We start from the raw sequence: 15,651 nt of genomic DNA on the forward strand, positions 1-15,651 counted from the left end.
TTTAGAAGATGCTTGTCCAAGGCATTTTAAAATTTATTTCAGTGACTGCATCACCGAAGAACCACATCACTGAAGAACTACTTTGTACAGATCCTGCTTCCCCTCTGACGAGCCAAAAAACAAACCCTCCAAGGTCCCCTTTAACCAAATTTAATGGACCTCCCCCCAAAAGATACTGCATTGTCTGCAGAAAATACTTTTAGTCTGCAATCGTATGCTGGTTGACCTTGGAGGATATTCTAATGTAGGTGCTGGACCCACTGGTGACCAAAGAGCTTCCCCTGTTGTTTTTCTTTTAAAGAAACAAATTAAGATCTTTATTGGGTTATGAAGAATGGGTGGAGGAGGAGGACATCTTATTTTGGCTCCTGTCTCGACCTCAGTCTGTGCTATGAAGTAGGAAGGTGGATTTTTTCCAGTGACAAGCAATGGAGCTTCCATCTTCAGCAGTAGTTTATCCCTCAGTAGAGGGGTGGTGCAAGAAACCATTTCATCTTGCTCTGCTTCTGAGCTTCCCAGGAGCATCTGTTACAGGGGGACTGCTACATCTGATTCACTGCCGGCTATTCATATGAACAAGGGACACGGGTGGCACTGTGGGTTAAACCACAGAGCCTAGGACTTGCCGATCAGAAGGTCGGCGGTTTGAATCCCCGCGACGGGGTGAGCTCCCGTTGCTCGGTCCCTGCTCCTGCCAACCTAGCAGTTCGAAAACACGTCAAAGTGCAAGTAAATAAATAGGTACCACTCCGGCGGGAAGGTAAACGGTGTTTCCGTCTGCTGCTCTGGTTCACCAGAAGCGGCTTAGTCATGCTGGCCACATGACCCGGAAGCTGTACGCCAGCTCCCTCGGCCAATAAAGCGAGATGAGCGCTGCAACCCCAGAGTCGGCCATGACTGGACCTAATGGTCAGGGGTCCCTTTACCTTTACCTATTCATATGAATTTTGTAGGTCTCTCAAATTGCTCTTCACCGTTAAGAGTCTCCCCATCCATCAGTTTTCTGCCAGGGTGTCTGAAAAAGAATACTGTTTGGCCAGCACGTTGTCAGAACAGAGCCAGTTTGGCGTGTGAAAGTCTCTTTGTGCATGAGCATCAGGAAAATCTGCCCCTCCTCACCCCCATAGGTGGAACATGACCTGTGCTACCTCACAATCTTGGCTGGCAAATCAGTCCATCAATAAAAATGTAACAAGTATGTGTGGCAATAATGTATAAAAATAAGTTTTGAATCTACTTGTTAATCAATACAAACTGATGTGGAGGTTTCATCACTGCAACAAGTGATGCTACAGGGAACTAGGCAGGGGGCCTTCTCAGTAGTGGCCCCCTCCCTGTGGAACACCCTCCCATCAGATATCAAGGAGATGAGTAACTATATAACCTTTAGGCGACATCTGAAGGTAGCCTTGTACAGTGGTACCTCGGGTTAAGAACTTAATTCGTTCTGGAGGTCTGTTCTAAACCTGAAATTGTTCTTAACCTGAAGCCCCACTTTAGCTAATGGGGCCTCCTGCTGCCACTGCGCTGCCGCTGCACGATTTCTGTTCTCATCCTGAAGCAAAGTTCTTAACCCGAGGTAATATTTCTGGCTTAGCAGAGTCTGTAACCCGAAGGGTATGTAACCTGAGGTACCACTGTATAGGGAAGCCTTTTACTGTAAAATGTTTTGTTATGTATGTATGTATGTATGTATGTATGTATTATATATGCTAAATGCCACCCAGTCAGATGGACAGGATACTAAAATTGATATTGATATTATTAGGGTGTGGTACAAATAATATTTGTTTGTTTGTTTATACATACCATAGCCTGATGGTACTCAAGGCAACTTACAGATAAGAACAATAACTGCTAAAAAACATAGAGAACTGAAGAACTGAAATAGAGACATGTCATGAGAGGGGAAAAGGAATGGGAGGAAGGAGGGGAAAGCAAGCTCCAGCACGTTCTCACATAGTTTTCTACCTATGCAGATTCAGGGTGTCTAGAAGAGCAGCAACTCCTTGTTCACAATTCTGGCTGCCTTGTCCTACTGGTAAGCACTCCCCACTGCAAGCACACATGGGGGGAGGGAGAGAGAGAGAGGGAGGGAGAGAGGGAGAGCATCCCGAGTCCAACTTGAATCAGAACTCACAGGGGCTTAGACCCACCAAACTTATTTTTTAATGCCAGAGCTCAGATATGGGATATATCTGGAGAACATTTATAGTGCCCTCTCTGGGTTATGTGAGTAGCCAGAACCAGCCCACACACAAACCACAGTTCACAAGGCAGAGGATGCTGCCCCACATTGAGCAAAATATTCTTGCCTTGTGGTCCCTTTCAACTCTATGATTCTATAGAGCCGCTCGTAATTTTAAACATATTCCCTGGCCATCTGTTTTACTTGTTAGAGAACGTGTCAAAATTGCACATTCCCCGACCAAGTGCATGAATGGCTTGCCTCGTACCGTGGCAAACTGAGTTTATTTCCACTCAAGCCATTCTTGGGGGTTGTTAAGCACAGATCACCAATCGTCAGCAGCATAAGGAAATGCCACACGGCTTGCAACTAGGATGCCAGCTTTTTTCTTCTTATCCCTGGACAAGCTCCTGTATTTTGAATAGTGACATGACAGGCAGAAATCAATAGCTGAACTTTCCTCATCTCTGGATTGCAGGGGAGGTGGGAGCGGATGTTGGCATGTGCCTGTCAGCAATCTGTGCTCATTCGTATGATCGGTTGGCCAAACGAATGCTTAATGCCGGATGCAAAGAAAGAAGGCATGAGCTGCAAATTGAATTCTACCTGCAGTCATACGAACCAAGCCAAATAACGGTTAAGTAGCTGAAGACGCCTGCTTCTTGGGAGAAAAGCAATGACAAACCTAGACAGCATCTTAAAAAGCAGAGACATCACCTTGCCGACAAAGGTCCGTATAGGTAAAGCTATGGTTTTCCCAGTAGTGATGTATGAAGTGAGAGCTGGACCATAAAGAAGGCTGATTGCCGAAGAACTGATGCTTTTGAATTATGGTGCTGGAGCAGACTTGAGAGTCCCATGGACTGCAAAAAGATCAAACCGATCCATTCTGAAGGAAATCAGCCCTGAGTGCTCACTGGAAGGACAGATCATGAAGCTGAGGCTCCAATACTTTGGCCACCTCACGAGAAGAGAAGACTCCCTGGAAAAGACCCTGATGTTGGGAAAGATTGAGGGCAAAAGGAGAAGGGGACGACAGAGGATGAGATGGTTGGACAGTATTCTCGAAGCTACCAGCATGAGTTGGACCAAATTGTGGGATGCAGTGGAAGACAGGAGTGCCTGGCGTGCTCTGGTCCATGGGGTCACGAAGAGTCGGACACGACTAAAAAACTAAACCTGAAGCAGGAATGGTTTCCACTTTTAATTAGCACTTGCAAACAGCATGCTTTATTGGCAGCATAGGATAGCCTTGATTCCACAAACATGCCCCTTTATGCGCACCGTCCGTCCCCCCATAAATGTTGCTTAGCAAAAGAGGTTTCATGAGTAGTGTGGGCACAGCACCCTGTGCTTATCTACTGTATCTGAACGGGGCCTGACGTCGAGCAAGTTATCCCCGTTGCATAGCAACGGGATTCAGATGACCATGTAAAAGTACTGGCTGCTCTTCCACGATGAATTGTCACATGTTCCGCACACGGTTCCTCCTGCCTGATTTGCTCTGCTGTAATTTGCCGGGACACAACCTGTTCTGTAAAAAAGAAAAGAAAAAAGGCTATGCAGTTATAATGAAAGGACCGACAGCTTTCACGTCATCGTCGTTCTCATTATAAACCTTGTTCCTCCTAAGTTCGTTTCCTAGAGCCATGTAACTTATTTGCTTTTGAATCAATTGGTCTCTGCCAGTGTTTCCTCCTTCTTTTTTTGAAATCCTTTTTATTTGATTTCACAAATATGAATTTATAGCAATACCAAATACATATCCATATACAGTGGTACCTCAGGTTAAGAACTTAATTCGTTCTGGAGGTCTGTTCTTAAGCTGAAACTGTTCTTAACCTGAAGCACCACTTTAGCTAATGGGGCCTCCCGCTGCCGCCACGCTGCTGGAGCCAGATTTCTGTTCTCATCCTGAAGCAAAGTTCTTAACCTGAGGTACTACTTCCGGGTTAGCGGAGTCTGTAACCCGAAGCGTCTGTAACCTGAGGTACCACTGTAAAGAGATTTCTCTGAATCTTGAGACTCCCCACCCCACCCCCTTCATGGGTTTTAGTGCCAACATTTTCAACTGTATATTATTTCATAGTCTATATTTTGTATCTATCCATATTGTCCATAGTATTTTTTACATTACAAGTGAGATTGAAATCCTGCTAATTTTTTCATCTGCTTACAGTGGTCTCCTAAATAAATTATAAATTTTTTCCCATTCTTTCTGGTCTCCTTGGTCTTCTTGGTTCCTGAGCTTTCCGGTCAGTTTTGCCATTTTAGCGTAGTCTAGCAGCTTGGTTTGCCATTCCTCTCTGCTAGGGACTTTGTCTTCTTTCCATCTCTGGGCTAATAGCACATGTGCTGCTGATGCCGCATGCATAAAAAGTCTTTTCTGTTCCTTTGGGATATCGGTACCTACAATTCCTAATAAAAAGCCTTCTGTTTTTTTGGTTTTTTTTACAAAAGTTATTTTAAATATTTTTTCAGTTCCTTATATATCATTTCCCAGAAAGCTTTTATTACCTTACTTGACCACCACATATGATAAAAGGTAAATTCTTCTTCTTTACATTGGTCTATGCCAGTGTTTCCTAAAGTGGGTGATAACATCCTCAGGGGGGCGCTTTAACGATCCAGGGGGAAAAAAATTTAGAAGTAAGCTACCCATTTTGGGGGGCGACACCCAAAGTTGTTCAGGGGGGCGAGTTGTTGAGCTTTTTGTTGGGGGGGGTGAGTCGAAGTGGTGGAGCTTTTCTTAGGGGGGAAAGCCACAGTTTTTAAAGCTTTTTTTAGGGGGGGAATCTAAGTTGTTGAGCATTTTTTAGGGGGGAATAGCCAAATCTGTTCAGCTGCTTTTGGAGAGGGAAACCAAGAATTCTGCTGCTTTTGGGCGTGTCATAAATTGCTAAACAAGAAGTAATCCCACCAGCAGTAACTCCAGTCTTCCGTTCTTGAAAATGTGTGTGGTTAAAGGAGAGAGCGAGGGAGGCAGGGACGGATGTTCCTTTTCCCCCACAAAGGAAACTGAGCCCGACTTCTAACAACTGGGGGTCGATCGGTTGGACATCCCTGAGATAGTACATGGGTAAAGGTAAAGGTAAAGGGACCCCTGACCATTAGATCCAGTCGTGACTGACTCTGGGGTTGCGGCGCTCATCTCGCTTTATTGGCCAAGGGAGCCAGCGTACAGCTTCTGGGTCATGTGGCCAGCATGACTAAGCCGCTTCTGGCGAACCAGAGCAGTGCATGGAAATGCCGTTTACCTTCCCACCGGAGCGGTACCTATTTATCTACTTGCACTTTGACGTGCTTTCAAACTGCTAGGTTGACAGGAGCAGGGACTGAGCAACGAGAGCTCACCCCGTCGCGGGGATTCGAACTGCCGACCTTCTGATTGGCAAGTCCTAGGCTCTGTGGTTTAACTCACAGCGCCACCCGCGTCCCATAGTACATGGGTAGATGGGTCTCAAAAGCCTGGATCACAAATTTTCACAGCCCTCTAGTGGCTATGCTCGCTCATTTACCAGAGGTAATGTGTTGAGCATTGACTCTGGAAGTAAATACTTGACTGACCTCCTAGACCAGGGGTCAGCAAACTTTTTCAGCAGGGGGCCGGTCAATTGTCCCTCAGACCTTGTGGGGGGCCAGACTATATATTTTTTGGGGGGGAGGGGGAAGAATGAACAAATTCCTATGCCCCACAAATGACCCAGAGAAGCATTTAAAATAAAAGCACACATTCTACTCATGTAGAAACACGCTGATTCCCGGACTGTCTGCGGACTGGATTGAGAAGGCGATTGGGCCAGATCCAGCCCCCGGGCCTTAGTTTGCCTACCCATGTCCTAGACACCTGGGCACTGACAGCTAATGCTACACTGCTGGATGTGTGTACAGCTTTTCACACAAAAGAGCAGATTTGTACCAAGTCAGGCCCAGTTCTAGCTCAGTTCTGTCTACACGGACTGGCAGGGTATCAACACATTTTCCTTTGTGGAGATGCTGTGGTTGAACCCAAATCCTTATATATTCAAAGCCAGATGCTGTGACACTGAGTCATGGGCCTTCCCCAGGTACATCCCAGTGATCTCATTTAAATAACAAAAAACACGCCATTAAAACAAAAGCACTCCCCGCGTTGATCGCAACGTGAAATCCTGTAACAGCACGATTATGTACGGCTTGCTCAGAATCTGGAGAATGGGGCTGAGGATGGTTTAGAGGTCAAGGAACATCAACAGATGGGCCAGCTCCAAGCCTCCAAGTGTAATTTTGAGACAGCCCAGGTGTTCAGCTCTAAAAACAGCACACTCGGATTTTTAACATGAAGTCTGAAATTCCTTTGGTTCTGCTACGAGTCTCTGTTTTTAGGCTTTAAGTAGCTTTCTAAAAATAGCATGGTTCGAAATAAAATAGTAGAAGTTGCCGGCCTTGTGACTTAGGTGCGAAGTGCGTGTGCCGACAGAGCTTTTGGAAAAGAGCAAATTGCAATTTTCCTGTGCAGACTAAGAAAGGATAGAGCAGCAGAGTTCCTTGACTGTTATGCTGCCTTGCCTGTGGTCCATGCTGCCTGGGGCTGACTGAAAGTTGCAGTCCAAAACTCCCGGACGGAACCAGGTTGGCAAAAGTTCATCTAACCACTGCTCTTCATTTCCATTTTTAGATTTCATGCTTCCTGTGGTGAACACCCATAACAATGGCTGATAAGTACTGTATAGTGAAAGTTCCAAAATCGGGACCTGGGAAATGTAGTTAGCAATGATGCTGGTAAAGGTAAAGGTAAAGGCACCCCTGACAATTAGGTCCAGTCGTGACCGACTCTGGGGTTTCGGCGCTCATCTCACTTTATTGGCCAAGGGAGCCGGCGTACAGCTTCTGGGTCATGTGGCCAGCATGACTAAGCCGCTTCTGGTGAACCAGAGCAGCACACAGAACCACCGTTTACCTTCCCGCCAGAGCAGTACCTATTTATCTACTTGCACTTTGATGTCCTTTCGAACTGCTAGGTTGGCAGGAGCTAGGACCGAGCAATGGGAGCTCACCCCGTCACTTGGATTCGAACCGCCAACCTTCTGATCAGCAAGTCCTAGGCTCTGTGGTTTAACTCACAGTGCCACCCACATCTCTAGCAATGATGCTGGGCAGTTGCTAAAGCTATAATTCCCTTGCATTCTGTGCACAATGCACAGTATAGAGCATGGGTAGGCAAACTAAGGCCTGGGGGCCGGATCTGGCCCTATTGCCATCTAAATCCAGCCTGTGGATGCTCCGGGAATCAACATGCTTTTACGTAAGTAGAATGTGTGCTTTTATTTAAAATGCATCTCTGGGTTATTTGTGGAGCATAGGAATATGTTCATTCCCGCCCCCTTCAAAATATAATCCCCCACAAGGTCTGAGGGACAGTGGACCAGCCCCCTTCTGAAAAAGTTTGCTGACCCCTGGTATAGAGTATACAGTTGGAAGGACACACAGGGGTCATCTAGTCCAACCCCCTGCAATGCAGGAATCTTTTGCCCAGCATGGGATTTGAACCCTGCAATTAAGAGTCTCGTGCTCTACCGACTGAGCTATCCCAGGCCCAGTGGGTTGACCCAGCCTTTATTGGGAAGGATTTCCACGGTGGACTGCAAGCACACATATTCCCACCGCCCATCATCCATCACAATAATTGTTAATTGGTTAGTACAGTGGTGCCCCGCAAGACGAATGCCTCGCAAGACGGAAAACTCGCTAGACGAAAGGGTTTTCCGTTTTATGAGCTGCTTCGCAAGATGAATTTCCCTATGGGCTTGCTTCGCAAGACGAAAACGTCTTGCAAGTTTGTTTCCTTTTTCTTAACACTGTTAATACAGTTGCGACTTGACTTCGAGGAGGAACTCATAGAACGCAGTGTACATAGTAGCCTTTTTTTAGGTTTTTAAAGACTCTGGTGATTTTTGAAGCTTTTCCAAAACTTCTTTTGCAGGCATTTGGTAAGTTAAGCTTTTAAAACTTTTTTTGGGGGGGTTTGGATTTTGGGTTGGGGTGTTTGGAATTCAAGGACTTGGTGTTGGGGAGGGGTTTGCAAGAATCTGGAAGCTTGTGGGTTTTTTTTCTGCATTTTTATGATTTTCTGTGACCATTGGGGCACTCTGCTGTTTTTTTAAAAAAATTCTGGATTTGAATTTCTGTGTGCTGGATGGCTGGGGGAACAGTTGGGGAGGGGTTTGCAAGAATCTGGAAGCTTGTGGGTTTTTTTCTGCATTTTTATGATTTTCTGTGACCATTGGGCCACTCTGCTGTTTTTTAAAAAAAATTCTGGATTTGAATTTCTGTGTGCTGGGTGGCTGGGGGAACAGTTGGGGAGGGGTTTGCAAGAATCTGGAAGCTTGGTTTTTTTCTGCATTTTTCTGATTTTCTGTGACCATTGGGCCACTCTGCTGTTTTTTAAAAAAATTCTGGGTTTGAATTTTGAAATGCTCTTTACAGTATGTGTGACTTTAAAGAGCACTTAATAAACTCTTGTTGTACCAAATTTGGCTTTGTTTGGACTTTTTTTGACCATAGGAACGCATTAATTGATTTTCAATGCATTCCTATGGGATTTCGTGCTTCGCAAGACGAAAAATTCGCTAGACGAAAAAATTCACGGAACGAATTAATTTCATCTTGCGAGGCACCACTGTAATAAAGTGGGTAACAGCTTCCTCCAACACAATCCTTGAACCTGACCTTCAAACGCGCCGAGTTCCTCTGAAGAAAGTAACAGCAGTAAAAGGAACATAAACACTGGTTGATTTTTACCTAGGAAGTTGATAATCTCTCTGCCATGTAGCGGTACAGCTGAGCGATTCCTTTGCTATGATCCTGCATGTCAGCAGTAGTCCCCCCCCCCCCCGGTCATCTCCAATCAAAGTGCAGTCCTTTAGATGCAGAATGATGACAGCCCATTGCACGAATCGGTGCTGCTAGGTGGTTTTTGCTTCACTTCCTCGGGAGCCGATGACAGGTGATGGAATTAGGTGCTGAATGCCAACATGATGCAGGTGGCGCTGTGGGTTAAACCACAGAGTCTAGGGCTTGCCGATCAGAAGGTCGGCGGTTCGAATCCCTGTGACGGGGTGAGCTCCCGTTGTTCGGTCCCTGCTCCTGCCAACCTAGCAGTTTGAAAGCATGAAGTAGATAAATAAGTACCGCTCTGGCTGGAAGGTAAACGGTGTTTCTGTGTGCTGCTCTGGTTTGCCAGAAGTGGCTTAGTCCTGCTGGCCACATGACCCGGAAGCTGTACTCCAGCTCCCTCGGCCAGTAAAGCGAGATGAGCGCTGCAACCCCAGAGTTGTCCGCGACTGGACCTAACGGTCAGGGGCATAGCTGTCAACATTTCCCTTTTTGAAAGGGAAATTCCCTTATTCCAAATAGGATTCCTCACAAGAAAAGGGGAAAGTTGACAGCTATGGTCAGGGGTCCCTTTACCAACATGACTCTGGCAAATTTACAACCCAACATGAAACATGCAGACTCAAATTTTCATACGTGAGAGAATGAGAGGTGGGTTAAAGTGTGAATTTTAGGTTCTCTCGATTCCTCATTTTTCCAGTCTTAAATTCAGTTCTTCAAATTTTCACATCAGTTTGGGATTATTATTTATAAAATTCCTCACGAAAATTCACCATAATTTTAGTGTGACTTTCTCCCAATATACACATTTTTGTGTGCAATTTTGCTTCGTTTACACACATTTGCAAAGTGGTGTTCCCCAATATAACACATCTTTTGTATATTGGTGAAATATATGCACATTGCTTGGGCTGGAGAAATGCATTGCCAAATTGGGAGAAATGCAAATTTTGAAGGATGGGTGTGTTTCAATTCACTTAATTGCTTTGGAAACTGCAAATTTTGGAAACTCCAAAATAGGTAGATTTGTCTTTCAATGCAAGCTGAATCATGTTTTTCTCCTCCCCACACCATCCCTAATCAGACCCGAGAGTGGATTTGGATGGTTGTTTATTACATTCATATTCTTTGTTTCTTCCATGGAACTCAGGGCGGTGTTTTGAATATTTTGTTGGGGGCTGCCCAGAGTAATGATAATAATTCATTGTTATTTGGGGTCCCTGGTTGTCTCTGATCCATGCAGGGTTGCTGCATCAAATCATGCTCTGAGTGTAGGCTCCAGACTCCAGAGAGAGAGAATGCTTGGGTGATTTGCACAACAACACTTTGCTTTGTGGCAGTGATTCCCTGACACTCAGAACATCTCAGCTATGGCGTGATGTATGTGGTGGAGGTGGAACTTTGAGTGGCTCCTGTTGAATACCTATATGGTTAATAAACAGGTCACTTTCTACCCTTTTGTGCTAGTGATTAGATTCTTCTGGTTCACAGGAACCAACAGTTTGTATCGCAATCCAACAAGGAGACAGGTCCGTTTGGTTTTCCTGTCCAGCAGAATATCACATTTCATCTAATAACATTGTGCTGTGTGTTTGTTGCTTTGGGCTGAAAATATACGTTTAAAAGTTCGAATTGTCCTGCGCTCCCTTCTCAAGGGATCCTTTTTCTAAGACTAATCTCAGATTAATATTGTTTATCAGCACTTCTCATATTCTCCTTTCCTCCTGGAGCTTATATTTCTGTTTACCTTCTTTCTCCCTTAACCCTAAACCTCTCAAAGGCTTCTTTCCGCCTTTATTTATGTGCATATCAAATAGGAATTCATTATGTATCATATCTCCCCCTGCAGCAGTGCCAGCCATTCTCCCTTGCTGGTGTCAATCGCCCTATATTTATGTACTTAAGTGTCCAGTAACTAGTAATTTTTGCATAGCATGGATGTGTCCAAATCTTTAATCTAGTGGTCCTTCCTGTGTGGGATGGCTTTTAACGCACTGTGCCCATGTTATGCTCTGAAACTCTCCATAGAAATCCATGATGGATCCATGATCAAGCCTCTTTAATAGCCTCTCTGTAATTATTTTCAGCATTAATAGGAGGCATTTTCTCCAGGTGATATACAATCAAGTCATGGTCAGAACAGACCGGTTGAGCTCAATAAAATGAGAATCGTAGAGTTGGAAGGGACATTGAGAATTATCTAGTCTAACCTATGCAACTGTCCCATAGGGGAATTCAACCTGCAACCTTGGTGTTAGAAGCACCACGCACTAACCAACTGAGCTATCCAGGCCGAGTCCATTTAATTCAGCAGTTCTACTCTGAGTATCATTAGCACCGGCAATCATCCTCTGTCTCTAAAATACCTGCTGCATACCTTTAAATCTTGAGATTTTTGATATGCACAGGAGAAACACTGTGGCACAGTAGCTGTGTTAAGTCTGCAGCTGAAGAAGGCCCCCTAAATCTTTAAGAGATGATCCTTAAGACTGATCCTGTGGTCCTGCCAAGATGATGGGTGATATTATGCCCCTGCTAACACTGGTACAACACTGGTGCGATTCCATCGGTGCACGCCCAACGGCAGAACCCGCAGCTCAGTAGCAGCTGCAGAAATCAAAGCTAATGTGGTAATAACAACAAATGTTCCCACAGCGTCCCTGGAAACTGTCACCTATCAATCACGATTTTGCACATTGACCTTTTGTTGCACATGAGTGGAAGGCATCAATCAAGATGCGGCAATGGCAGAACAACTTATGATGTGACTGAACCTGGGACACTTTCTGGCACAACCTGGCAGCTAGAAAAAGATCATGACACCTCCATCTGCATAACCCACAATGTTTTTGTATCACAGACCCTCCAAGTGTCCCTATTTTTCAGGGACAGTCTCGGATTTACAGAAGCCATCCCGGTTTCTGATTTGATCCCAGAATGTCCCGCTTTTCCTTAGGACATCCCTGTTTTCATTGGGAAAAATGTAGGAGGGTATGGAGTTATGCGTACCCCAAGTCAAGGAGATAAGTACAACCTTTAGGAGACCTCTGAAGGCAGTCTTGTATGGGGAAGTTGTTGGGTTTTTTTAAGTTTAATGTTTCGTTATGTTTTCATATATATTGGAAGCTGTCCAGAGTAGCTGGGGCTACCCAGTCAGAAGGGAGAGATATAAATAGTAAAATTGTTGTTGCTGAATAGGACATCCCTGTTTTCATCAGCCCCTTCATGGATCACTGCCTTGTCGTGGCGAAGGGACTTGAATAATTCCAAGAAACTATGAGCTATGCCTTGCAGGGCCACCCAAGACAGACGGATCATAGCCGAGAGTTTAGACTAAACGTGATCCACCTGGAGAAGGAACTGGCAAGCCATTCCAGTATTTTGCCAAGAAAACTCAATGGATGTAAAAAAAGGAGACGCTATGAGAAGGAAGTGAGAGTTTCCAAGGCATGCTCTGGTCCATGGGGTCATGGAGAGTCGGAACAAAAAATTCATTGGAGAAATGTTGGTGGGATTGGTATCACTGTATGGCCAAGGGAACCAGCACTTTGCCAGCGAGTTGTGGGAGGGGGCATGCCCACTGCAGTCTCCCAAGACTCTTTCTGTGAATCGCCCTGAGACGAAGCAAGCAAACAAATCCAACGATGGCTAACCATTCTTTCCCCTCGGGCAAGAACTTGCCCTGAGGAAGCCAACTTTTGAACGGCCTTCTTGACGCTGCCTCTTTTAAACTGCAGTTGTATCTGGGGCATTCATTCATGCTCATGTGGCAAATTGTTTTGTTCTCACACGGTTTTTATTTTTTATTTTTAAATGGAGCTGTCACAGGGCAACCAAGAAGAAAGCTTGCATAGCTCAGTTAGTTAGAGCATGGTGCTGATAACCTCAAGGTTCGATTCTTGCATATTCCTGCACTGCAGGGAGCTGGATTAGAATTAAGCCTTTCCCAAATTTGGGTCTCCAGCTGTTTTTAGACTGCAACTCCCACCATCCCTAGCTAGCAGGACCAGTGGTCAGGGTTGATGGGAATTGTAGTCCAAAAAAACAGCTGGAGACCCGCGTTTGGGAAGCACTGCTCAGGCTTCCCTTCCAACTCTACAGTTCTCTGTTTTCAGAAGTGCATCTTGCAAAACAGGCGCTCCGGAACGAATTTAACCTTTCCCTTCCCCATCCTTTCCCTTCCTCTGCAGCTTTTCTCCGGTGCCCCCTCCCCCCACCCCAAATCGCCTTTAAAAGTCCTTTCTCGCCCATCCTTTCTCCCGCCGCTTCTCTGGCGCAGAAGAGGAGAAAAGCGCCCGAGAAGAGCAACCAGGGTGGCGACGGTGGCTGATAAGCGGGATCCGATCGCGGGCCGGGGGCGGCGATCTGGCCGGCCCCTCCCTTACCCCGCCTCCCTGGGCGCAGGGCCGCCCTTGGGCGTCACGCTCGTCGGCGTCCGCACATGGACAGCCAACTGCTCTGAGCGCGGCGCAGGCGGCCCCCGGCAGCTCCTCGGTCTGGGCGGAGCGAGCGAGCTTGGTTGGCTGCCTGGCTGCCTAGCTGTCAGGGTTGCCTCTATCCTTTTCTTTCTTTTCTTTCCTCTTTCTCTCCCCCACCCCCCTTTACTCCCCTCCTCCTGCTGCCTCTGTTGTTGTTGATGCGAAAGGGGATCAAGCGAGCAAAGGACGTCCCCATTTCCTCGGAGCGTCTGGAGCCGGCTAGAACTTCGCCAAAAGGAGGAGCCCTTGATGGTTTTTATTTTTATTTTTCAGAAAAATTATTAGCAGTGGGGTGTTTTTTTCCTTCCCCCCCCTTCCCTCCCATTCTCTTCCTTTTGCCTCCTAATTTGGGGTTTCCCACCCACGCCCGCCCTCTTGTCCTCCCTCCTTTTTCTTATTCTTGGTTTGAAAAAGAATAATTTGGGGGCAGCGAGAAAGAGAGATCAGGACCATGGCTCGACCTCTGCCTCTGAATCCAACTTTCCTACCTCCAACATACGGGGTGCTGAAATCTCTGCTGGAAAACCCGCTCAAGCTACCGTTGCAGCATGAAGACGGTGAGAGAAATGGGGAGCGGGGGCAAGGGAAATAAAGGCTGGGGTAGTGGTTTTGGAGTCCCCCCTCCCGCTTTATCCCGCTTGCTTCTTCCTCTCCTCTGGACCAACACACACACACGCACACGCACGGTACAGAGCGCAAAGATATTTAAAAGACTGCTTTCTGGCTAAGAAGCAGCAGCAGCAGCGCGCAAAAGCGCATTTCGTGCAAGCGCGCAAAAGCCCACATTTAAGTTTGCGCATCAATGCAGAGCGCGGTGCGTCCGCGTGCGCCCCGGGAAGGAGCCGGAGCGCTTTCCTTTAGGTTGCGGATCCTACAACTCCGTTGCTTGTTGAGAGGCGCCGTGCTTACTCTCAGGAAAATACTGCTGAGTTTTGCTCAGCTGGAACCTCGACTGGGGTCTAGGGGCGCTTACTCCCAAGGAAGTGTATTTAGAATTGCGCAGCCGGAGTCTATGCGTTAGGCTTGTGCTGTAACCGCGGGGTTACTGTAATAGAAACATACATAGGGTTGGACTTTAATTTGTTTACTATGGCATGTGTAGTTAAAGAGTAAGCCAGCTGATTATTATTTTTATTGCTTTTTTATTATTCTCCTTGTTTGTCTGTACTTCTGAAGGTGATTTAAATGGGAAGTTAAGGCGCTGGCGTCTTAGTGCTTTTAGATATCAATCAGCTCCTTGGAAGTCTTAATCTTTTATTTCCGTGGACCCGAGTTCCAAGGAAGTCCATGCCTAGAATTACAGCTATTAAAAAATTCAGTCTTTCTCTCACGTGGGAGAATGGATTTATGTGTTAGATTATTATTATTATTAAAGTTTAAAGAGAAGAAGGCACGCAAAATGTCTTTCAGCTATACTTCTGGATTTGCACGTAAGCAAAACAGAACCCTTACCAAATACCTCTTTACACTAAAAAGCTGCAATAGGTTTTTGTAACTATGTTGTTGTTGTTTAGTCGTTTAGTCATGTCCGACTCTTCGTGACCCCATGGACCAGAGCACGCCAGGCACTGGTGGGTACTGGCACTGTAAATATGTTAGAAAAGACTTATTCTACATCTTTTGTAGGTTCTAAGAGTGTGAGTGTTTGTGGTGTTTTTGACATAGAGGGTGCAATGCGCACTCCATTGGCATTCACAGCAATGGGGCTTGTTAGCTGTTGCAGACTGCGCAGAGCTCAGTACTTCCCTGTAGTTTTCTAGACAGCTTCATATAACCGCATGTGATATTTGAGTATTGTCTGTGCAGGCTGATCTAAGGCATGCTTCCTTTAGAGCAAGTCGCACTTCGTTCAGTGGGACTTACTCCCAAGTAAGTGCGCATGGACCTGTAGCATTCGGTCTTGTGAGTGACACACAGCAATCCACGGAATCCATAAATAAGAAAAGGACACAGAGATTATAATGATTTTTCCAGAGGGAGCATATCTGGAAGGAAAGTTCAGAATTAATCCAAGATCATGGCAAATCATAAACGGTCAATTGTGGACAGCTGATCTCTTTCCCTAAATCCTAGAAACATATATGGGTCTGTAAACCTTTTTTTAAAAAAAGA

General features: G+C 45.8%; 1 protein-coding gene across 2 annotated transcripts in view; it reads left to right on the plus strand.

Annotated features, from left to right (window-relative positions):
• Window positions 1-13,454: 13,454 nt before the first annotated feature.
• Window positions 13,455-15,651, plus strand: part of HLF (HLF transcription factor, PAR bZIP family member) — a 66,641-nt gene continuing 64,444 nt past the window's right edge. Inside the window, exon 1 of one of the 2 annotated variants that reach the window (XM_083727810.1) lies at window positions 13,455-14,096. In XM_083727810.1, coding sequence (XP_083583936.1) covers window positions 13,991-14,096 — 106 coding nt within the window. In that variant the 5' untranslated portion in view covers window positions 13,455-13,990. The remainder of the gene's footprint in view (window positions 14,097-15,651) is intronic. The other variant, XM_083727809.1, reaches the window with a different exon arrangement.

This window comes from Podarcis gaigeae, assembly GCF_964106915.1.
Source record: "Podarcis gaigeae genome assembly, chromosome: 2".
Taxonomy (NCBI): domain Eukaryota; kingdom Metazoa; phylum Chordata; class Lepidosauria; order Squamata; family Lacertidae; genus Podarcis; species Podarcis gaigeae.